The 26,222-nt window shown below is 36.8% G+C and overlaps 2 protein-coding genes across 6 annotated transcripts in view; one reads left to right on the top strand and one right to left on the bottom strand.

Moving 5' to 3' along the window:
- The window catches only part of CTNNA3 (catenin alpha 3), a 1,374,069-nt gene that overhangs the window by 399,563 nt on the left and 948,284 nt on the right, over window positions 1-26,222 (top strand). The gene's annotated exons all lie outside the window — the stretch shown is intronic.
- The window catches only part of LRRTM3 (leucine rich repeat transmembrane neuronal 3), a 162,268-nt gene continuing 139,488 nt past the window's right edge, over window positions 3,443-26,222 (bottom strand). The window contains exon 3 of the mRNA XM_070432837.1: window positions 3,443-5,565. Within this exon, the coding sequence (XP_070288938.1) occupies window positions 5,356-5,565 (210 nt within the window). The 3' untranslated portion in view covers window positions 3,443-5,355. The remainder of the gene's footprint in view (window positions 5,566-26,222) is intronic.

Below are 26,222 nucleotides of genomic sequence, written 5' to 3'. Positions count from 1 at the left end.
TATGTATAGTTGTCCTTTGTGCGTATTCCTCCAGTCAGGCTTAGAATACCAGATTCACATGGACTTAGGAGAGCACAAGAATTATTAATTTTAGGCTAGAGTAAAAACCGTTGGATGACTTGGTAAAAGTAAATTCATTTGGACAATATTTTATAAAGCTTAATATGCATCAGAGATTAGGTTTACAGATTCTGGTTCAGTAAATATAGTCTGGACCAAAGGGACTTGGGGTCATTTTGATCTTGTAGGATATGATAAGTGGTAAAAGTTTAAACCAATAAATAGAAAAAAAACACGTAACGGTCAACTTTATGCACTCATCTCGATACTATTTTTTCACTAATTCAGATAAATTCGATAAGTGAAGTTGACTGAAAATGATCACTCTGTAGTGTGTATATGCCAGCTCAAAACCTAGAGTCAGTCCTTCGTTTTCTGTAGTCTGAGCAAAGACAGAATCATAGACCCTTCAAAGTCATGCAGTTCTTTGTATAACACAAGATACATGGAAATCAAGTTACAAAAGATAAATTAGTGCATGTTGCTTTAGATTAGAAAACAAAAAGGATTTACTTTAAGAATCCTTTATCACAAGGTTCTTTGATACATTTTAAATATTATTTGATTTCTACAAAAAAAATTTTCACTTAGTTTTTCAGTAAGACACATATCATATAAAATAAAATTTATAAATGTTTGGGAGGAAGGAGGAAGGAACTAGAGTTTTCTATGTCCTAAATGCCAAGGCACTCTCTTCCTTTAAGATCACCGTCTTTAATAGAAAGGTAAATAATCAACTGGATTTTTAAAAACCCAAATTTTACCCTCAAATTTACAAATATTAAATATAAGCAGTCTCCTCTCACAATAAAATAATAATGCCAGCCACCAGAGACCTCTAACAATAACCAATCACCACTCTGGTATTTTTTACTTTTTAATTTTCAAATATTTTTTTTCCTATTAGAGTTGTTGTGAAATGAAGCACAGTTGCTTATTGTCAGTCTACCTTAGTGGGTATGTCAGGGTTTTGAAAGCATTGATCCGGGACCCCTGCTCTTGGTACTTCTCTTGTTAGAAACAGCTGTGATGAGTTGAGAAGGTAAGGTCTTTCTTACTGCCAAACCAACTCCTTTGGGTGCTTACTGCATAACCAACCCATCAGGACCTGCCACTTTTTTTGTGTTACCAGATTGTTATACTATTTATTACCCAGAGTGATAAACTGTTAAGAGCTATGCCAGTAATAGGATGTACCACTCGAGAGATTTCTCACCTCCATCTTTCCTGAAACCAAGTATCTGCCAGTCCAATTCCTTTCCCTTGATGTGCTGCCATCTACTCAACACATCTGATTTTCCTTTTTCCAGCTTCCAGATAGTTCACACCAACACCTATTATTATGCTTTCAATGTCTTTACTTATTTTGAATGTTTAGTTTGAGAGATGATGTCGGCTTTTTAGCCAGGAGCAGACAAAAAAACAAATATATGTCTTACTCTCTTATACGGTGGTTTTATTTTAGAAAATATTTTTGCAAAAAGGTTTGGCTATTTCTTAGCAGTTTGGGAAGCCAGACTGATAAAATCAGGATTATGACAGTTGTCTTAAATTTGAACAAACTTTATTTCCTTTAAAAATATAATTTATATTAAAATCTGTATGGTTTTATGATTCTCTAACATTCAGGAGGGAGTAGGAATAGAGACTCGATAAAAAATGAGCTGATTAGTAAAATATTATTTGCCTATTAGCATGTTTTAGCATCTGTACATCAGTTTGGATAAATTGCAGTTCATTTTTTTATTAAAAGGAGAATAGAAAAAATTGTTCTCTGTTGAAACAAGTATAAGAATTCATGGTTCAAGAAGTACTCTTGCTGAAACAAATAAACAAAAAAAATTATGAAGGTCTTCCAAATTAGCTCTGAATTGAATATGTGTTCAGTTGAATATGTGTAAAATTTCTCACTGTGGATCTGTTTTATAACTACCCAAGCAGTCTGAATTTAGATGGTCTTTGTTTCTTTACTTGTGCTTCTCGATTTTATGTCTGTACCTTGGGGCCAATAAACCTCCACTTCCTGTAAGTGACTGTGCTGCATCCTTACAGGTGATATGGTATGTTAAGAAATCGATGGCTTGCTATACTTTTTGAACAAAGAGTTTTACTGGGAATGTGAGAGCCCAGAGTAGCACACAGAAAAATTTCATTCAGTCCATGTGTTATACAGATAGAGGAACTGAATTAGATTAGAGATTACTGAACAACATGTTAAATTTTTATTTTCATTCTGCTTAATATCTCTGGCTCTGAGCAGGCTTATATTAGTATAGTGGAGAAACTAACAGGCCCTGAATTTTGAGAATGATTCAATTCTACCATTTATTAGCCGTGTGTCTTGGGCGAGTCTTCTTTGAGATTAATTAATGTGCCTTCATAGGGTGGTTATGAAGACAAAATGAGAAGATTTATGTGAAATGTGGTTGTAAACCTCAAAACACTGCATAACTTTATTGTTTGCCACAGCCCACAGCTATTGCTGGTATTGTAACCATGTTGGGTCAAATTCTGTGTTTCTCAACTCCAACTACCTAAACATTTCAGTTGTTTAAATAGGTGAGCATTGACAGGAAGGGAGGCATGGGAACAGAGTGGTTAGGAAGATTATCTAATATGAAAAAGATAGATTAGAAATAAAGATTTCAGACACAAATATATAAATTGTAAATATATGATCATGATTCCAGACACAATCTCCTCTAGCAGGTCTTTACTTCCACCACCCCTACCCCTGGACATGGCAGTATAAAAATGAAGCTGCTGTTGCTGCTTTCTCCTCCTCCTCCTCCTCCTCCTCCTCTTCCTCCTCCTCCTCCTTGTTAAAAATCCTTTAATTTCAAATATGAGAAATCTTAAAATTCTCAGTTTAGTTGGTTCTTACTGTAGTAAGGCCTCAGATGCACAGAGCTAGGGTTCCAAGGTGACTGCTTCTATTTAAGTTGTTCACTTTAGATGAACTTAAACTGTTGAAAGAAAGTGGTTTGCTTCAAAAAATAAATGGCATATATCTGTGAGGCTCCCTGGAACCTAAAATTTTTTAAAGTCATTTATCAATTTGGAAATGTCTGGAAATTAAATGATGCTTGGATGTTTGCAAGGCCAACTTCTAATAAGGAAATTTACAAATGACATTTTGATTTACATTGTAAATAAAATTTGGCATTTGATTTTAGACACACAAACAATATATTTATAATTAACTCTATATAAATTTGCTAACTGTGCAAAGCAATTTCTGAATTTAGAGAATTAAGAATACTCTGCAAGGAAACTACAAATTAGAAAAACTAAAGATTAAAATTTGACTTAAAATGACAAAAAAAGCTTGAATAGCAAATAATTTATGCAAAATGTTATAAAATATGTAATGTTAAGTAGATATGTTACAAGTACTGTAACATTAAGTTTAATTTAAATTAGTAAGAGAGTTTGCCTCTTTCAACGTTTTGTTTTTTTCTTTCTGACTTTGTATATTTTTAACAAAAATTTGCTCTATATATTTTTTAAAGTTGGTTCTTCTGGAAGTTGCTCTTAAATTTGCCATGATAAAATGAGACTTTGGTAGATATGATTTCTTTGGAAGAAATAAAAAAATTAAACATTGGACATTGGTTTCACAAATTGTTGTCTTCATTGTTTTTGATTGTTTGACGCCCTGTAAGACGGACATATTTTCAACCTATTTTTGATGTCATAATTAGAAAATGACAACATAAGAAAGCACTTCCCCTAGTGCAACAACAATGGAAACTTATAGTTTTATATTTAAAAACACACAAAAGAATGTGTGACTACCACAGATAAAATAGAAATATTTTCAAACAGTAACCTGTGTCAAGCAAATACCAGAAACAAATTGATTATTTCAGCATCCAAAAGGTCAGGTATTCACAATTTGATTTGAATTAATTATGTAATACAATTTTATAATCAACATATGATCTGGGTTGGTTTCAAATTACTCTGGGTTATTTTTCAGGTAATCTGGAGGTGAATCTCATTATGATGGTAATATAAATAATTTAGAACATACTGGGATGTTTATAGTCTACTTGCATTTAGATCAAGTTCTCCACCAAGGCTCAAATCTATATTGAATGAGCTGTAAATGTTTAGGCTCCTTCCCCAGGAGAGAACTGATGTGGCCCACAAAGATTAAAAATTCCTGTATTTTCTTTGAAATGTTCCCAAAAATATAGCCTCACATTTCTAAATGAGAAGTTGTCGTAAAAACCAGCCACATTTTGCCGTGACTGATGATTATTTTTAAGTAAACCACTTTGGGTTAAATAGGAGAAAAATTGCTACTGTACATTTATCCTCCTTGGCCTGAAAATAAGACGCGTAACAAGTTTTTGTTTGTCACTGACAGCTGCACCTTTTTAATGTATCAAAGACTGTTGCTGTGGTTACGGCCTTTGTTTCCAGTGATGTTTTGTCCATGCTTCCCCTTCCACCCTTAACAATGGGTTACTCCAAAGAATGAAATAATGAGTCATTCATTCAGAAATACGTTGTTAAAATATCCCTCTTTATCATTACATTTCACTGCTTAGAAACTAGGCTGTAATTCAAGGCAACAGTTAAGTCTGTGAAGAAGAAGTGTTAAAAAAAATCTTTGATTTTTTTTTCCATTTATAAGAAAAACCTGGCTATGTAATTGAAGAACTTCTTAACAAGTCTCAACAATTAAACCCTTTTTGGTTAATGTATTATTTCTGGAACAAGTAGATAAAATTCTACGCAGTAAGCATGATAAAAATCGTGCATGTTCCTCACAGCACAGAATTTTAGTCAAGGTTTCTGGGCACAAAAGCAGTAACAAAACAGTCCCTACAAAACGGAGTAACTCTGAGTAACACAGGAAATAATTTCTTGTTAATTTAAAATTTTAGAAACGGAAATGTGTAACGTTTGTAAAGTAAACTGTAATTAAATTATGGTACTGTCCATACCAGTCGTTTGTATAATTGAAATTTTACAATATGAAAAATACATTAGCTCTGTACAGTTTTTACAGATAGGTAGGATGAGTTTAGGAGGAAAAAGATTTTTTTTTTTCTTTCAGGGAAATACTCTGTTTAAGTAAAAAAAAATACTGCACAACTTAGCTAATTACAAAGTATAGACTTGAAACAATTAATGTCTTCTTTATTTCATGAATCAATCTTGGATTTTTAACAGGGGATTTTTTTTTGTTTCGTTTTTAGAGTCCACACCGAACAAATCTTCCTCATTTTGTCCTTGAGGTTACAAAGTTTGGGGGCCGCCCTCGGCCACCATGTAGCGCAGTTAAGCCAGATGCTGTTTATGATCACTGATGCGGCCGGCGGCCGTGATTGTGCTCAGATCCAGCTCAGTCTCTAGGTGCGTTTCCATCGTATCTTCCTGTGCAGTCGTTTCAAAGGACTTATGAGAGAGAAGTTCATGATGCACCCCACAGTAACTTATTGTGGGCTGGTCGTATGCCAGGAAGGTTGACACATTCATCGATAAAGGAATCTGGGGGAGAAATGACATGAGAAAAGGCAGTTATAAAAAGATAGACCACTTTGGGGGCAAGATCTGAGGACTGTGAAAGGGCTCCCCTGACTGATCTCTATGGTTATGTGGCTCAGGTGTCCCCATGCTACCCCACTAATGTCCCTTGTTCTTATCCTTGTCAACACAGTGTGACAGTTCTAAAGTCTGGGATGAAGCTGTCCAATTCTTATCTAGAACCTCCAGACAAATAGTAACCTAAGTGTTTCTGAAAATGCTAAAATCTTCATTGGGAGAGTCAGAAAAATGCTTTTCCTCACTGGGGTAAAATTGTGGCTTTAGTCAGAACTAAGAAAACTATTACTTGGTTATGTGTGGAAAGCCAACCTCCCCACTCCCCCACCCCCCAATCTCCATCCCCTGAGTTTTTGTTCTAGTTGGTCAGAGGAAGAACCTGGAGTTTGCATTTTTACAAATTCCCATATGATATGGGTGCTGTTAATCCACAAGCACACTTGAAAACCACAGCAGAAGAGAATTGTCTATGCAAGTCATTCTGGCTCTTCTTACTCAATAACTTCATTTTCTCTTATTTATCTTTATTGTTGAAAGTATTACAGATGTCCCCTTTGTTCTCCCTATGACCCCCCTCTGTCCCGCACCCCCTCTGTCCTTCACTGCACTATTATTGTCTGTGTCAGTAACTTCTTAAAACTTTATTCCACCATGAGAATTCTTTGAAACATTAATGTCTGTGGTTTGGTCCATATATCTAAAATTTAGGTTTAGAGAACTCCCAGGAAGAATCTGTAACTCCTATGAAGGTCTAAAAAGCATGAAAGGATGATGCTAGTTTGAAGGAACCAGTGGTATACATCAGGAAGGGATCCCCTTGCTCACTGAAGTTTAGAGAAAAATGCAAGATCCAAAGATAGCAGGAAAAGGGCCAGAGAGACCAGTGTGACAGAAGGAAACATACATGTTACAGACAAAGGGTAGTCTGAAATGTCAGATGTCGAAGTTTAGAGATTATTCTCATGTTTTTCAATAAGACAGAAACTTGTTCTAAAACATAGGCAGATTTGCAATCGAAAGTGATTCTTAGATTACATCTTAGTATCTAGAAAATATGATGTATCAGTAAGTAGAATTTAATAGGTAACCATATTTGAATACATCATTATAGTAGATTTTTCTACTCAGCCTTGATCTCTGTTTACTATCCTAATTATTAAATCATGATGTCTAATTGCCTTGGATAAAATCTTCTGCCGCTCTTGCTTTGTGAGTGGATGAAATATATTTCTGTTTAAGTACTTCAGACTGTATTCCTTTCTGATTTCAGCTGAGATTAGAGCCCAAAACTAAGTAAAATATAATGTATAGGTGTTATTCTTTTATTGATCATTTTCTCCATGTATAAGAAACCTCTTTGCCTCTTCTTATTCCATTCCTACTCTTATACTCATATTTATTTTTTCTTCAATAAAAATTGGGTTAGCAAATATTTCTGTTTTCTCTTAAATAACAGTATTCACTTCTTTTGAGTTTGTTTATTTTTAATATGAACATTTTAATGTATCAGGTGTTCAGGGCTTAGTCCTTGGAGACAGAAATGTAATTCAGTTCAACAAATTAAATTCCTGAGTAACTTTATTTTTATGTGGATTTTTAAATTTGAAGCATGCAGTTATCTGATATGTGAATAAAAGACATTATACACTTTAAAAAAATAATTAAGGTGATTGAAAGATCATAAAGAAAATAATAGGATGCTTCCAAAGGTGCTCATTTAACGTAAGAATTCCAGGTTTTACAGATGAAATAGCTCATGTAGCTACACTATGGTAATATGCAAAAGTAATTGTGTAGCATGAATAGATTTGAGTTATAGGAGAGAATGAAAATAGACCTGTTATTGGGTACATCAGTTTTATATTAGCCTCTGGGAAATTGATGCTCTGTAATGTGTTATGGGTCATATATCTCTAGGATTTTATATATTTGTTCCTATTTGCCATGAAAACTTATGGGTCATATATACTACATCATTCCTGGCTTACTTAGAAATAACTCTAATGTGAGTAATTTGTGATCCTTATAGTAAGGATTAGGACAAATAATAAACCATAATATGTTTATTCTATGTGTCTGTGTGTGCTCGCACACAATTTTCTGCTTGATTTAATATCTAGAGGCCACTGGTACCCAGAGTGCAAGTCCTAATTTGAACCATATCAGTTAAGCTGTTAGCTCTCATTATTTATTAAAATCTTCCACATAATTTCTTTAGAGAGTTTTCTTATTGTTGGATACGTCTTCTTTTAAAGCACCCAACCCTATGGTTATACTTTTTCAATGTCAAGTTGTGTTATTCTATTTCTAAAACTGGGATAGCATTTATAATCAATGTGGATGTTTAACATGTATCTTCCCCCCTGCAATTGAAAGTGATTCTCAAGTTAGATTACATCTTAATATCAAGAAACTATGATGTATCAGTAAGTAGAATTTAACATGTAACCATATCTGATTACATTATAGTAGATTTTCCCCAGGTTGACTTAAATGATTTTAAGTCATTTAAAAAGTGTAAAAGACATTATACACTTTAAAAAAATAATTAAGGTGATTGAAAGATCATAAAGAAAATAATAGGATGCTTCCAAAGGTGCTCATTTAACGTAAGAATTCCAGGTTTTACAGATGAAATAGCTCATGTAGCTACACTATGGTAATATGCAAAAGTAATTGTGTAGCATGAATAGATTTGAGTTATAGGAGAGAACGAAAATAGACCTGTTATTGGGTACATCAGTTTTATATTAGCACTGGATATATTCATATGTATATTTATAGGAAATCCCGTACATATACACACAATATATAAATAAACACACATATGTTCAATCTTGTAGCCAATTATGATTTTAAAATCATTTAAATCAGGTATGGAAAATACAGATTTGGAGGATATATTAGTTCTAGTCAGGTGTTATATATTTGTTACTGTATGAGACGTGTGTAGATAGACTATACCATATATAGTACGTATACTAGCATATGCTGCCTGGGTGGTGTGGAGAGGCTATCCACTGGCATTAAACAAGCACCTCGAGGCTCAGATACAATCCATGTACATCCCTTCTCGTCACCGAGTCAGTAAATAAAGCAGCCCCTTCCCCTTCACATAACCATCAAGTGACTTTGTGCTCTTTGTGTTCTTTTCCTCTTTCTGGGCTGACCTTTGTGCACTCTATTCATTCTCTCTGTCTCTTTCTCCATTTGTACCTGCTTCCTTTTTACGTGTTGAATCAGGAGCGTTACACAGCCACGCTCTCCCCTGTGGATAGGGGATGTAACAGGGCAGTCTCAGTGTATGCTTACTGCTCCATTTTGGACAATAAATCACTTAGTTAACTTATGTGAAGATGACCCCAATATGTTATTTCATAAAATGGAAGTGAACGGCAGCCCTAGGTGCTGGACCAGCTAGGAAGTATGGTTCCAGGAAGGGCAGTAGGAGGTTCAAATCTAATAAGACTCTGCTCCCCAGACCTGTGGTTAGTAGGCTGTGTTTCAGTGTCCATAGAATTTTCTTGTCATGGCTTTCAGAGAGAGAACAGTTTATTTCGGTGCATGTTGACATAATAAACTATTTATAATTACTTATGGTTTCCTTCACTCCTTCAGGTCATTGTTTTCCAGGTGAGGTAATTTTTCATAACTTGTAGAGATCCAGGGATATGAAAACTTACTCCCCAGAAACCAATATCATCTAGAGTCTGAGCTAAGAAATCATTACATGCTATTCTAATAATGAGAGGTAGTAGCTGAGCCATTATTTAGGAAACTCCCCTTAGGAAAAATTTTGACTCCACCAAACTGCTTACTATGTTGACATCAATGGTACTTCCCTAAGCAGTACTTTTCCAGTGTCTGTCTCAACCCTGACGATATGTACTTTTTACATATAAAAAATTTACCAAGTCAGATGAATAAAATAACTCATTATTAATGGTCTTCTTCCTATTCATAAGTCATTTTGAGCTTGTGATTTTAAAGGAAAAGAATGTTTTTTAAGTTTCCAATTTGTGATTAAGTAAAAATTCTCATTTTAAACTCTATTTACTGCATAAGTATCTATGTATATTTGTACAATATATGTGTGTATATATGAACATACATATGTGCTGCTCCTATTCTAATTAGTTGGTTACAAGCAATTTATTTTTTTATTGAATTTATTGGGGTGACATTGGTTCACAAAACCATACAGGTTTCAAGTGTACAACTCAACAAACAGTCATCTTGCACACTGCATCATGTGCCCATCGCTCAAAGCAAAGTCTCATTATAAAAATAATTTAAATTAATTACTTAGAGAGTGAGGGGGAGGGAAGGAGAGAGCTAAATCATCACTTTGTTGTTGTACTTATATATGCATTCACTGGCTGATTCTCGTATGTGCCCTGACTGAGGATCAAACCCACAACCTTGTTGTATCAGGATGATGCTCTAACTGACTGAGCTACCCAGCTAGGGCTAAAGCAAAGTCTCTTTCCACCCCATTTATCACCTCTTTGCCCACTTCCACCTACTCCCAGCCCCCTTCCCTCTGGCTATCACCACAGTGTTGTCTGAGTTTATGTGATATATATATTTTAGAGGCCTGGTGCATGAAATTCGTGCACGGAGAAAGGGGGTGTGTCCTTCAGCCCAGCCTGCACTCTCCAATCCAGAACTGCTGGCTCCCAGCCATTCACCTGACTGCCTGCCTGATCAGCCCCTAACCACTCCCCTGCCAGCCTGATCGACGCCTAACTGCTCCCCTGCCAGCCTGATTGCCCCTAACTGCCCTCCCTTGCCAGCCCGGTCACTTCTAACTGCCCTCCCCTGCAGGCCTAGTTGCCCCCAACTGTCCTCCCCTGCAGGCCATCTTGTGGTGGCCATCTTTGTCCACATGGGGAAAGCCATCTTGTGTGTTGGAGTGATGGTCAATTTGCATATTACTCTTTTATTAGATAGGATATATATCCTTTCACGTTCTTTCACCCAGCCCCTCAAAACCCCTCCCCTCTGACAGCTGTCAGTCTGTTCCACATATCCATGCCTCTGTTTCTATTTTATTCGTCAGTTCATTTGGTTCATATATTCCACATAGAAGTGAGATCATATGGTATTTGTCTTTCTCTGACTGGCTTATTTCACTCAGCATAATACTCTCCAGCTCCATTCAAGCTGTCGCACAAGGTACAAGCTGCATAGTATTCCACTGTGTAAAAGTATCACAGCTTTTCTATCCACTCATCTACTGATGGGCACCTGGGCTCTTTCCAGAACTTGGCTATTGGGTTACAAGCCACTTGTACATGTCTTCTGTTGGATAGCAAGGATTATCATAAGTACAATGCTCTGAGGAAGAGAAAATGACAGTCCACTTTTGAGAGTAAATAATAAAAAGCTGTTTGTTTATTTTTCCTTTCTAGAATTGCCAAACAGGAATGCTTGCTTGTTAAGTGTTCTTTTTGAATAGAGTTTTTAGTAACTATAAATATTACTACTGATTATTCTTGAATAGAATGCTCATGTTGTTCCCATATATCACTGGGGAAATCCTCCATTTTATAGGCCAAATGTTATCTAGCAAGTATCCTACCTCTCTAGGTTGTGAAAGGATGATGCTGTAGGGTTTTGTAGCTATTGTTTTCAATGATCTGCATATAGCAAGAGAAATGGGCCCAGCCTGTGTTGCTCAGTGGTTGAGCATTGACCAGTGGACTAGGAGGTCACGGTTTGATTCCTTGTCAGTAGTGGGCTCGATCCCCAGTGCTGCGGGCGTTCAGGAGGCAGCAGATCGATGATTCTCTCATATTGATGTTTCTATCACTCTACCCTCTCTCTTCCTATCTGAAATCAATCTATAAAATAACAGTGCAATATGCTAATTAGACCGGATGTCCAAACAAAGCTGGGGCTGCGAGGGAAGCCCGGGTCCCAGGTGCCAGAGGAAAGCCGGTGCTGGCAGCCAGGGGAAGGAAGGCCTACTCTTGCATAAATTTTGTGCATTGGGCCTCTAGTAAAAATATATTTTAAAACAAAAGAGAGAAACGGGCTTCATGAAGGAATTCATTTTTTGAAATGTAGGCTTTATCACTATCAAGACACTTTTCTCTATTTTATTGTAATTTAGAGTCCTGTTATCTTTTGTTTTTATCTATTAAACTTAATGAATTTTCAGCTCAATTAAATTTATTCCTATCTATCTATAATAAAAGGGTAATATGCTAATTATACCAGACAGCCAAAAGACCTTCCGGATGTCCTTCTGGATGACCTTTCAGACGAAGCCAGGGCTGCGAGGGCCAAGGCAAGCCACTGCGGCCGCGAGGGCCAAGCCCCTTGCACGAATTTCATGCATTAGGCCTCTAGTTAATATATAAAATAAGAAACAGGTGTTACAATATTTTCCAAGGTAATAGAGGCATGCCTCAGATGTTGCGGGTTTGGTCCCAGACAACCATAGTGAAGCAAATATTGCGATAAAGGATTCACATGAATATTTTGGTTTCCCAATACATATAAAAGTTATGTTTACAGTATAACGTAGTTGAGAACGCGTATAGTAACTTTATGCCAAAAAATGTGCCGACCTTAATTAAGAAATACATTTTTGCTAAAGAAACGCTGACCATCATCTGAGCTTTCAGTGAGAAAATGTTGCTGAAAGCCTGGCTCAATGCAAGGTTGCCACAAACCTTCTATTTATAAAAAATGGGATATCTGCTAAGTGCAGGAAATCAGAGCCCAACAAAATGAGGTATGCTGAACATTTCTGTAATTTGTCTCTAAAGTTGTCTCAAACTCAGTTCATCATCTCTAGGTCCAATCCACTTCTTCTGCATGGTCCCTGTTTTGTTATGAAGTTAAGTCAGTTTTGCTTGAAGTCGGACTGCTTCCTGTCCCTTGTTCCAAATGTCCTGTTACTTGCCAGTTACTGTATTGACATCAATTGCCGTGTCTTTCACATGCACCTGTTTTTTTTTGTCTCCCTGGGCACTATCATGGCTCCAAATATCACCTTGTTTGCCCTAGTGATGGCATGGCTGGTCTTCCTAATCCAGCAGGGTTCCAAATAAAGCTCGACATTTGTAAGTTCATTTCTGGAGAAGATTATATTTAACTGAATGTAAACAACATGTAAAAAGTGAATGCTTTTTTTCCTTATTTTTTGTTGTGTCTGAAATATTATCCTGTCTTTTGGAAAGAAGTGAGATTATATGTGTGTGTGTGTTTTCTGGAAAATTAGCTTTCTTAAATATATTATTTCATATGTATATATAGATATGTGTGAATGTTCATACATATATATACATACATATACATGTATATACAGACATATATACACCTGCTAATAACTTTATTCTTACCTATCTTGATGCCTATACTTTCTGTTTTAGTTACATAAGCTGAGTTTCCAGACTAGCCTTGCATTTTGCTGGGCTATATGCTATTTGATGTGTTTGGGGGATTGGTTAGCAACAATTGTTTCAGTCCTAGTAAACATGAGCTTTCTGTGCAGGCTGGTAGTTTTACTTATAGTCAAAATAGGAAGCTGTGTCTTTGGTATTATTTTTAAGTTTAATATTTCCTATTAGCTAGATTCCCATCTTGAAAACTTTATTATTAATCACTATTTTGGTTTCTAAGTATTAAGGCAGGTGATAAGATGTGTTATATAAGGAGAAATGGTGTAAGCAATTATCACACTGCAGCTTGATTCCTTGGCACAATGTCCAAGTCAGCTATCTTGGATCCTAATTTAATTTCTGTAGGATTTCTGCAGTGGTTTTCCGCCTAGCTATCTGACTCACTGTGGGCATTTGTTCCATCTCTTGGTCAGTAGGCCTTGGACACATCTCTAACATCTCCTTATTATCATCACTATCATTCATTGAGCACTTACTGTGTGCTAGCTACCATGCTATGTTATTGGCTAAGGTCATTTAAAACTCCCAAAGTTGCTGTAAGGTAAATATACTTACCCCATTTTACCATTGAGAAAACTAAGACTTAGATAGTTTAAATAATTAGTCTAAAATCACTCACCTGATGAATTGCAGAAGTGGTGGCCTGACTTCTTAATCTCTACACTTTACTGCCTATTTATCACTTTATCTTACACTGAGGTCCTGGAGCCCAGAGAAGTGAGCACAATATAATGTGTCTGTTGTAATTTAAACACTGTTTATCAACATTTATATCTCATTTCCAGTAGAATGAACACCATGATATCCTATGCAACATCATATCTTTATGATACTGCTTTGCACATTAGGTCTTTAGGAAAGAAACATATAGTTTTTTGTTTGTTTGTTTGTTTTTGGAGTCATGATGTGGGTAGATGGTGACATCTCAAAATCAGGGCTCTCTGCTTCTCACTATGCTCATATTGGCCAACACAAAGTGTAAGGAGAAGGGTCTAATCTGGAGAACATTCTGGACAGGGACAGTAACCTTATATATATATACTCCCTGATACAAATATGTGTAATTTTAGTAGTTTTAAAGATACGTTTTTGTGTTGACTTGCAAAATATTTCTGCCAATTTCTAATTAAATGATGATAGCTTTGCTCTTAAAAAAAGATATAAAAAATTAAAAACCTCAATCACTGTAGTTTGTTTTATATTAAACGATACTCATTTTTTTTTCTGTATGCTCTCTCTCTCCCTTGAATTTTCAAGGCACTGCCTCGATACTACTTTATAAATGTATATTTTGAAGTTTGTCTTCTGTGGTCTTTATTTTTGCATATATCTTATTTTATGTTAGATGATGGCCTTCTTGACAGCACAAATCTATGACTAATCACTTTTCTCTATGCCTGATATTACTTCACATTGTCCTTAAATGTCATAAAGCACTAAATATGTGTTTTTTGAATAAGTGACTATGTGAATAAATGAATAATAAAGAAAGGATGTTTAATATAGTCTGGGTAGAAATTAAATACCTTCATCTCAGAAGGTTTTTGACTGTGTTTTAGGGGCTATATGACTGAGATAATCTGTTAAAGTCTAATGAATTAAAGACCAGGCCATTACAATTCTAGGCTAGAGGTACAGGGCTAAAATGAATTTTCAAAAATCCACACTAATGATCAGGCACATAACGCTGCATTATAATGTTTGACATCCTTTATTTTATTTCAATTATTTAAGAATTTTAATTTAAATGTTTTAAATAGTAATATATTTTATTATTTAAAGCAGGAGGTATAAATTTAAAATATATAACACTTTAAAATAATATTAAAAACAATTATTCTTCATTTGGTGAGTTTTTGCCTCTAAATTTCAGAATGCTATGTCTGTGCTTTGTCCTTTAATATCTTCCACACCTGCATTTTTCAAACTCTTTAGTGCTCCCTTGGAGCACGGCCCATGATCTCCAAGAGTTTGTGCACCTGCCAAATTAGCTCTCCCAGTAATGGACTCTGCCCTGATTCCTTCTGTGTTAACCTCCGTTTGATTTTTGTAGTGCCAGTGAAAAGCGATGTTTCTCTTTTACTGAGGCAAGGCAAAATGCCCCAAACTGTTTTCATTTACATGCAAATCCTTCTGCACAGCCCGATGCCTGCTAACTCCCACTGTTGCCAGGTAAAATGATGGGACCCAAATTGAACCTCTGGCTCAAAGGCCCCACTAATCTTGATGCCATGTTTTCAAATCCGTTTCTCCATACTGCTGTGCGATGAGATGCAGTTGCTAATCAGTGTGAAAACAACTCATTTTTCTTTTTCTTTTTCCTGAAAATTGTAGTTACAATATTCCACTCAGGGATCTTATAATCATGATGATATATATATATATATATATATATATATATATATACACATGCATATATATATATATATATATATATATATATATATATATATATATTCGATAGAGGAAGACATAAACAGATGGAAAAACATACCGTGTTCATGGATTGATAGAATCAACTAATCATCAAGATGTACATACTACCCAAAGCAATCTATAGATTCAGTGCACTCCCCATTAAAATACCAATGGCATATTTCACAGACCTAGAACAAACTTTCCAAAAATTCATCTGGAATAAAAAAAGACCCCAAATAGCTGCAGGAATCCTGAGAAAGAAGAACAAAGTAGGTGGGATCTCAATACCAGATGTCAAGCTGTATTACAAAGCCACTGTTCTCAAAACAGCCTGGTACTGGCACAAGAACAGACTTATAGATCAATGGAATAGAATAGAGAGCCCAGAAATCGGCCCGAACCACTATGCTCAATTAATATTTGACAAAGGAGGCATGAACATACAATGGAGTCAAGACAGTCTCTTCAATAAATGGTGTTGGGAAAATTGGACAGATACATGCAAAAAAATGAAACTAGACCACCAACTTACACCATACACCAAAATAAACTCAAAATGGATAAAGGACTTAAACATAAGACGGTAAACCATAAAAATACTAGAGGAATCCACAGGCAGCAAAATCTCAGACATATGCTGAAGCAAATTCTTCACTGATACATTTCCTAGGGCAATGGAAACTAAAGAGAAAATAAACAAATGGGACTACATCAAAATAAAAAGCTTCTGCACAGCAAAAGAAACCATCAACAAAACAACAAGAAAGCCCACTGCATGGGAGAACATATTTGCCAATATTATCACCGATAAGCATTTAATCTCCAACATTTACAGGGAACCCATACAAATAAACAAAAGGAAGATAAACAACCTGATAAAAAAATCAACCTAAATAGATACTTTTGAAAGAAAACAGAAGAAAGGCCAAGAGACATATGAAAACATGCTCAAAGTCACTAATCATTCGAGAGATGCAAATCAAAACGACAAAGCGGTACCATCTCACACCTGTCAAATGGCTATCATCAACAAACCAACAAACGACAAGTGCTGGCGAGGATGCGGAGAAAAAGGAACCCTCATGCATGGCTGGTGGGAATGCAGACTGGTGCAGCCACTATGGAGAACAGTATGGAGTTTCCTCAAAAAACTAAAAATGGAACTCCTATTTGACTCAGTGATCCCACGTCTAGGAATATATCACAAGAAACTAGAAACACCAATTAGAAAGGACATATGTACCCCTATGTTCATAGCAGCACAATTCACCATAGATAAGATTTGGAAACAGCCTAAGTGCCCATCAGCAGATGAGTGGATTAAAAACAGTAGTACATCTACACAATGGAATACTATGCTGCGGTAAAAAAGAAGGAGTTCTTACCATTTGAAACAGCATGGATGGAATGCTAAGTGAAATAAGCCAGTCAGAGAAAGATAAATATCACATGATCTCACTCATTTATGGAATATAATGAACAACATAAACTGATAAACAAAAACAGATCCAGAGACAGAGAAGCATCGATCAGAGCATCAAACCTCAGAGGGAAGGTAGGGGAGAGATGGGGGTAAGGGGGAGAGATCAACCAAAATACTTATATGCAAGCATATAGGCCTAACCAATGGACCCAGACAACAGGGGGGGTTAGGGCATGAATGGGGGGGATGGTGGGTAATGTGGGGATAAGGACACATATGTAATAACTTAATGAATAAATTTAAATATATATATAATATATATATATAATATATATATATATATTGATTTTAGAGGGGAAGGGAAAGGGAGAGAGAGATAGAAATAGAAACATCAGTGATGAGAGAGAATCACTGATTGGCTGCCTTCTGCATGCCCCACATTGGGGATCCAGCCTGCAACCCCTAGCACGTGCCCCTGTGGGTTATCGAACTGTGACCTCCTGGTTCATAGGTCTATACTCAGCCACTGAGCCATGCCAACCGGGCCAACAGTTTATATTTTTAACCTAGGTTTCTATAAATCTGTGAGAACAAAAATCACCAATTAAACACTAGAAGATAAACAACAAATAACAGTGTTTGGGACTGTTACAAAAGGAACAGAGCAAGAACTCTGTATCTATGACTAACAGGTCATGTTAGTCTCATACAGAGGCTCTAAGTGGGATTTGCCTGACCACTGGCATTTATACTTATTTTTCTGTCATGATTTCCAAAATCCTACTTGCATTCCGACTGTCTTTTTCATCTCCCCAGCCTATGCTGGTTTTGGCATTCTTCATACACAGGCACTACTTTTGAAATGCTGATCTTGAGAGCTTGTCCTGCCTTGGTAGGACTGATATCCCATCTTCCTAGGGCTTCTCCTTCCTGTTTAGTACCTAGAGGCCAGTACCCCAGAATCGCTGAATCCTAGTACTTGTCTTCCAGTCAAACAGGCTTTCAAATGATGTGTTTATTTACAGGTTAGCATTTAGTTTCTCTCCAACTTTATTAAATTAATTCAGATTTTGGTTGCAATTGTGTCCAAACTAAATGAGGTAATATTCTGTGCTCATCTGCTAACTTACATAAACATCCTGTACTTGGAAATTCAGTTCAAATAACACTTCCTTTGTGAAAACCCACAGTTGTATTTGATTTTGCAGAGGTAGCTCCTTCTATGAATTTCTTCATAATTTACACACACACACACACACACACACGTATCAATATATACTGTTCCATCCATCCTTCCATCCATCCATCTATCTTCATATCCATCTGTCCATTATTGCGTACTCTTGGGATCCTACATGAACAAAACCAATTCCCTGGCTTCACAAACAAGCATTTGTAACACGCTGTTTTTCCTAGGTGTGTGACGGTATGGAGATTATTGCTTGTAGTGTTTTATGGTCTCAGAGTTTTCTCCTTAATGATAATCTCTCTTTTCCCCCACAGTTACACCTAGCATTTAAAAATTGTCATTTTCTGAGGTTTATTTTCTGTTACCTTGCTTCATAGAATGTAATGTATTTAGTTTCTTAGTAATAATGAAGAAGCTAACTGGTTTTATCTTTGTTTAGTATTATGTGATCAACCACATACATATGCAGATAACCTTTTTTCGACTATGGCTTTGATCAAATAAATAAATATATTATATGAAGAAAAAAATGTGAGCTGTTACTTCTTAATAGTTCATAGTTTCATTAACAATATAGATTTGAGTTCAAAGTAGATATCAAGTGCAGTTTTGAAAGAAATCAAAATGTTTTAGGCCATATTAGGGCATTAAAATCAAGCCTGAGGTTCATTAACAGTCTTCACTATTATCAGGATTTCCCATTGTTTTAGCTCCTTTTAACATGACTAGACAATCAGTGATATACAAGGTAGAAATATAAAATAATACAAGGTAGGTTTAGTAAGAATATATATATATATATATATATATATATATGTATATATATATATATATATATTTCAGAGAGGAAGGGAGAGGGAAAGATAGAAACATCAATGATGAGACACAATCATTGATTGACTGCCTCCTGCACGCCCCCTACTGGGGATCGAGCCCACAACCCAGGTATGTGCCCTCGACTGTAATCAAACCTGGGACCCTTCAGTCCACAGGCTGATGCCCTATCCACTGAGCCAAACCAGCTAGGGCTAGTAAAAGTTTTTATTATTTTTTCCATAGGTTCTATAATTTGCACTGCTAATCAAAACCTGAATGACATGAGTGATAAAGAAAAGGATGACCCTTAATTTATAGACATATTCCAGATAGGTCTGTATAGGACATAGGTTTCTGTGAAATTTTTAATTTTATACCATTATAGATAGTATCAATTCACCATTTTTATTGTTATTTTAGTATCTCTTATCAAAGTATCAGAATTTGAATGGAAGAACTGATTATAAATCTTGTAAAAATAAGTGATTGAGGAAATATATGAATTAGGGAATCTAATTTAGTATAGTCAAAAATGATTTTTTATTTTCTCATGGCTACTAATGAAACTCTCACTTAAATGATCCTTAGAGTAGAATTATAGATTAATTTTTATATTAATATATTTCTTAATATGTGATTAACTCTCTTCAGATTTGGTTTTAAAATCTATGAATGGGTTTCTGATATTATATGAGATAATATAAGCATATTCAATATTATATATAATTTATAATAATGTGATTTGTAAGCATATGTACATATTTTATGTATATAACATTCATAGATACATATATATACACACACACACACACATATATATCTCCAAGCTTTGTGTGTTTGTATACACACATTTCCAAACACACACACACACACACACACACACACTAATGGTTAGATAAATTTTTTCCCAGTAGGAGCATTTGGTATTTTCTTCCTGTTATCCTTTCTCACTAGTAACTATTTGTGGAATTCTCACTCCAGGCACAGAATCCTGCCAAATATTTGAGGATAATTCAAGGAGCAATAGATATAAGGACAGATTGCCTATTATCTCTGAGCTTGTATAATCATTCAGAATATGTGAATAAAAAGTTAAAAAATCCTCGGTAAACTTGAGCTTAGTTATGAGTATGGATACAAAGCGGGGATGCTGGCAGGGTGTGGTATTTTGTGCTTGTTTATAGGAAAACACTGGAGCCCTTGGTTTTACCTTCTCCCTGAGAAATGTCAAAACAAGGCAACTTTTCTTTGAGTTGACATTAGCCTTGGAAAAAGATCATATTCCCAACTGAATTTACCATGTCTCTCTCTCATCCTAGTAGAAAACAGATTAGATTTTCTTGCCTTTTATCTTGCTTCTTCTCTGCATATGCTTTTTTATCACCTTTAATTGCTTATATTTTAATAAAATGTTTGTAGCATTTGTAAGTAAATCAAACTCTTAAAAGTATGAAATAGGAACCACTCCAAATGCTTGTGGGGAGAACTAATGTGTTTTGAATGACATTTATTTTTAATGATTTCGTAATTTTTTATTATGGGACATGGAATTGAGAGACATATAAGTGACAGGGTAGGGGGGATACTACCCAGTTTATTAATAAATGTACTAGGTTTTGTTGTGTTGTAATCCCTGTCTAGTATCTGAATAATGCAGGTTTTCTTCCCTTATTCTGAAGGGAAATTTGAAAATATAAATTAAGAACAGAAAAATTCTAGAAAATAAGAGCATTTTACATATAACTCAACTGTAGTTAAAATTCCAAGGACATTGTTAAAACGTTGTGTTGAGGTAGACAATGAAATAGGGCCATTCTGTTTTGGGGTTGAGGAGGATAGGAAAAAATAGGACTATACATTTTAGCATTGAGACAATGTTTCCTAGATGTAGCCCAATGAAAGAACATTGAAAAATTTATTAGGCCTATTTGCTCACCATTATATTGATTCCTCGTTTTTCACAGTGTGTTCAGTGAAAAGACATCTGTGTGGCTTATTTTTGTGCCGTGGTGCTGGGGGAACGTTTTAGACCCTTTCTTGGTACTTGAGAGCATTAACGACGTGTTAAAGAAAGGAAGAATCTTTCTCTCATAAATTGTATCGCTCCTGAGGGTATTTAAAGGGATTCAAAGTTCAAGAAGTTTAATAATGCAGCAGGCTTTACACCAGGATGCTTAGTGGTCCCCTGAGCCCATTTGACCCTCCTGATCCTGAGGTGCACACCTGCTTTATTGTCAGAACACGCAGGTGGCTTCTGTCGGATTGCATGACTACAGCAGAAATGCTGCCTGGTGCAGCGTTCCAGTGACACTCCTACCCATGAGCACTTCATGAATGTAGGAGGCAGAAGGCTCCCAGTCACCAAAACCTGGTCAACCCCTTGACTCATAATAATGTGGTCTATCCCCAGGGCAACCCTGGCTTGAGGATGCTTCCTCCAGATCCAGGACTGATCGCTGATCTTAAAGATTTCTTTCAGCACCCAGATTCTGAGATGTTCTTGTCTGTGCTGGTGCAGAATAGATATTTTACTTTATCTGAAAGACAAAACACGTGTGTTTGGGGGAGGAAAGTCCCTTCCTGTAAATATTTCCACCTCATTCCTTCAGGGATTTCTGTTCCTGTAGGCCAGCTGTTATTTGGAGACTGCATCCCGAAGAGGCCTGGGAAGTAACTGAGAATTCGGGAGGAAAAAAAGTGATTCTCAACGCTGGAGTGCAGAAAATGCATTTCTAGAGACTGGGGTCTTGAGTGTAGCCCTTTTCAAAATCTGCTTGGGGGTTTAGGGTTTTAATTGTATGCCACGAGTGATATTGATTAAGCATTTTCTGCCTTGCCCATTAGCTTTCCCTTCTGCTCGGTGCTGCAGTGAAATCACGATTTGTGCCATGGAAATCACCGAGGCAATAAATCCAGCACTTATGACTTCGATGCATTATTGAGAAGAGAGCACAGATGGACTATGAGGGAGCAAGCAGTTGTTCAAACCAACTAATATCTTTGATAATTAATAAGTGTACCAGGGGAAATGAACAGCAAATGAAGGAGTAACTGATCTAATTTTTAACTAAAACGCAGCATGAAATTCTCTTATTTGTAATTTTTTTAAACTCTCTCCATAGCTTTGAAAGAACACCTTTTGGTTCTTGAGACTGCTGACTTCAAGCTCAGTGAGACTGTAATGGAAAAAGAGTTGACATACTCCATGTCATCTGCAATCACTCTGGGTCCAGTTTAAACTTCTAGGCACGGCAGTATGAGTATCCCTATTTATTGAACGCCAGATAGGTTTCAAGAACTGCGCTAGGTACTGGTAATCTATAATAATAAAAGCATAATATGCTAATTAGGCCGGACATCCTTCCGGACGACCTTCTGGACAAAGCCAAGGCTGTGAGGGAAGCCCGGGTCCCTGGTGCCTGCCTGCAGCTGGAGAGAAGCTCAGGTCCCGGGTGCCAGAGGGAAGCAGTGCTGGCAGCCAGGGGAAGGAAGACCTACTCTTGCATGAATTTTGTGTACCGGGCCTCTAGTTAAAAGATAATTGGAGCAAAAGAACCTCCCAGGCTCTAAGAGGGCTCCATGCAGGTAAACATGAACAGTGAGTAAGGTCAGCCTTTAACGCGGTTGTTTATGCACCCGCCTCAGGAAGGCATGATCAGCTCTGCTAGGGTTGGGTGAGGGAAGGCCTCAGAGAGAAGACAGAGCTGAGCTTTGAAGGAAGAATAGAAACTCACTAGGAGGAAAGCAGCAAGGCCATTCCTGCCACAGGCACAGGGGCATGAGGCAGCACTCCTGGTCCTGGGGGACTGGAACTCAGAAGGTCAGGAGCAAGGGATGGATATGGAGGAGCAGTAACAGGACACATGTATGTTATAAGAATACAGCAAAAACAGTAGGTGGGAGATGATGAAGGCCCAGCTCATGTACCAGGTACTAACAATGGGGATGGAAAGAAAGGGTCAATCTCCATCTCATATTAGGTGGGTGACCTTGGGCAATTAATTAACCTCTCTGAGCCACAATATTGGTTTTTGTTCAATGAATATAATAATCCCTCCCTTCCAGTTTTGTTGTTAGTGCTGAAGATAATATATGTGTGTTTCCTGGAATAGTAAGTTCTCAATAACCAATAGAGATGATTATAATATTGCTCCTGATTGATTGAAACACTCCATCATGTCCTTTTTCTTTTTCTACATAGTTCACTGCTTGCCACTCTCATGGCACTGTTCAATATATAGCTGAAATGAGTTCAGGGAATTAAGTATTTTTTAAATGCTGCTGCCAACAGTCATTTTTTTCAATAATGATTACTTGTTGCCACATTAATCTATACTTGAGATAAAATCAAATTGAAGGGCTCAAAAATTTATAAGCTCTATCAGAACTAAAGGAAGGAGAGAAACATTTGGACATTATTAGAATGGCTAACTCCGCAGTGGTTCTCAACCTTCTGGCCCTTTAAAACAGTTCCTCATGTTGTGACCCACCCCCAACCATAAGATTATTTTCATTGCTACTTCATAACTGTAATGTTGCTACTGTTATGAATTGTAATGTAAATATCTGATATGCAGGCTGGTCTTAGGCGACCCCTGTGAAAGGGTCGTTCGACCGCCAAAGGGGTCGCAACCCACAGGTTGAGAACCGCTGCCTTAGGGGAAAGAATTATAGTTCAAATGTCAAATATCCAACTAAATAAATAGGACTGAGAGTTCCAATTGTCGTATAAGATGCTGACTTACTGTTCAGTTTTAGTCTGATATTCACCTTTTCTATGCGCATCTATAAAATGAGGAAAATGATGACTGGTGAATAAATACCAATAAGCAGGCTTCGCCATAAGAGTGATAAATAATAAAACAATAACTTTTCTCTCTGAAGAGAAAAATGGAATGTGTCAGCAGATCTGTTCTCATGTTGAGACTGAACAATAAAACACTCTGAGCAGGAATTATATATGTAGTCTAGTTTTTTCATTAATGTCAGTTTCTCCAAATGTATTACTGACTTCCACAATTGCGTTCCATACTTCAGTAGTTTTGTGTTAAATGATAAACAGCACATCTCTTTGAAAGGTAGAAATTAACCTGCTGATGCTTCTCTTTCCACCCCCATATATATGCTGTAAGTGGAAAAATACAATTTCAAAACCAAATCCAGCAGAAAATGTCTCTAACCTACAAAACACCACTAGTTTATATAACATGGATGATTTTTTTATTCTTGAGAGAAGGGCACCCTTTATAAAGAAATGCAAGCATTTGGGGTTGTCACTCATCCTGGTTTCCTCTCGTTACCTCTTCCCTGCCTCTCTCTCTGGGTCCTACCAGGAGCCAGGTTAAATACCTACTGCATGAAGGCTTCAGAAACAAACAACAAACAACAAACAAACAAACAGACAAAACCTTCGATAACCATCCTTCCTTGAACTGTGGCAGCTTTTTAATTTTATTTTATTCCTCCCCTGGTACTTCATACATGCTGCTGTGTGTTAATAACTACCTTATGATTAGTTATGTCTTATCTTCCCAATGATATCACAGACTCTTGAGAACCATTACTTAGCTTTCCCTATTGTCTTCCCTGGTCCCGAGGAGATATTTTGAGGATTATTGGCTTCTTCGGGGCGTTTCAAACCTAGATGTACAAGTTTTACCTGAGATCGCAGATTTCCCAGATCTTAGCTGCGGGCCCTGCTCTATCGCTGTGTTCCTTCTGCATCAGTGGCAGAAAGTTGGGAGCAAGCTGGGCCCTGGACCCGGGTGTCCATTTATGGTGGTTTCTTCAGTTTCTAGGATTTCCCCCCTTGATCTATAAAATAAAATTGCTTACGCACAGCATGTTCTTATACATCGACCTCTCATATAACACCCCACAAAAAATATAGTCAGTAGAGCATAATAGAAACCAAACTGGGAATGCAAATCTTGTTTCTAAAACATAAATATGAATTATGCATGGGCTTCCTGGATATAAAGAATTATTGGTGACTTTAAATTTGGGGTGTAGATTCTAGTTGAAGTGAGTTGAGTGTCTTAGAGATTGTATCCTAGTTTCAGAAAACTCTGAATGGGAGCCAAACTATGCAAATGCCCTAAGTCATGTAATCAAATGAAGTGCTCTACTGCATTGCATTGGCATTTTCTGTCTCTCTCTGCTTTTGCACTTTCATAATTATATTTGGCCTGCTTGCCTCCCCCTGAATTTGAGGATACTGATGGTAAGACAACATCAGAAAGAAACTTATAAATCATAATAATTGCCTTGATTCTGTTGTCCTAAATAATTTAAGAGGAGTAACATATGTTGGCATCTCTCCCTATCACTTCCCTGCTGATCATATCCTCCTTCAAAACCTTGGAGGCACAAATGCGTGCACACAGACTTTATAGCAATCCAACTTTAGGACTTTCTGCATTGTGCGTTATCCACTTTGGAGGCCCTGGAGCTGTGGAGTCTCTGACATACACATGAATCTTTCCAGGACTTGGAGTTGCACTGGGGGAAGGTCACTCAAGTGTCCATTTTAGGGTGTCTACTGATCTCAGCAAAAAGTGTCTAAAAATAGTGTTCTTCTATATGGGGATTTCAGGATACTCTCCTATGACGTTGTTGTCCCTGAGGGGAAAACTCTTAAACTGACTGAAGTTTGGATAACTTGGGTTAAGTTGGTCAAAGTGTGACACACTTGTCTGTGACCTAGTATGTGTCCTACTAGTTCTCAATGATCCAAGCTAAGAGATAAGCCTGAAATGGAACTTTCTAAGCTCTTGTTGGGTTTCATATTATAACTCACTCCTGCTCTCTTTCTCCTCCCTCCCTCATTTCCTCCCTTCTTTTTCTTTATTAACTCATTTGTCCATTCCATAAATGACCATTGAATATGTATTATGTGCCAACGACTGTCCAGGATACTCATGGATGAGTGAGTAAATAGACATGGGTATTATAGTAAGGGGACACTTTAACAAATAGTTGCACAACTATAAATTTTGAAGTTGATTATGGAGGAAAAGTACAGGGAACTGTTCTTGCTGGGTACCTAATGGAAGGTTTTCCTAAGGAAGTTTCACAGGAGTTGAGATGAAGGAACAGATGAGTGAAGGTGGGAGGAAGCATACTTCAAGCCAAGGTAACACTGAGCCAAGGATCAGAAGCAAGCATGGAAGGAGAGTCCAGAACAGCTGACTAGAGACTGCAGGGATGGGGATGGGGTAGAGGGGGAGAAGTCTGGTTTGAGATGGCCCAAGAGGTCATTAGTTCTTTGTAGGGCCATTGTATGAATGTTATCGGGATTTAAAAAAGATTCAGATGGTATCACAAAGCGCTTGGAAGCCAA

Source organism: Myotis yumanensis, unplaced genomic scaffold (genome assembly GCF_028538775.1).
Source record: "Myotis yumanensis isolate MYYU_CA2020_CCGP unplaced genomic scaffold, mMyoYum1.0.hap1 SCAF_13, whole genome shotgun sequence".
Lineage (NCBI taxonomy): Eukaryota > Metazoa > Chordata > Mammalia > Chiroptera > Vespertilionidae > Myotis > Myotis yumanensis.
This window is presented reverse-complemented; position numbering and strand designations above follow the sequence as displayed.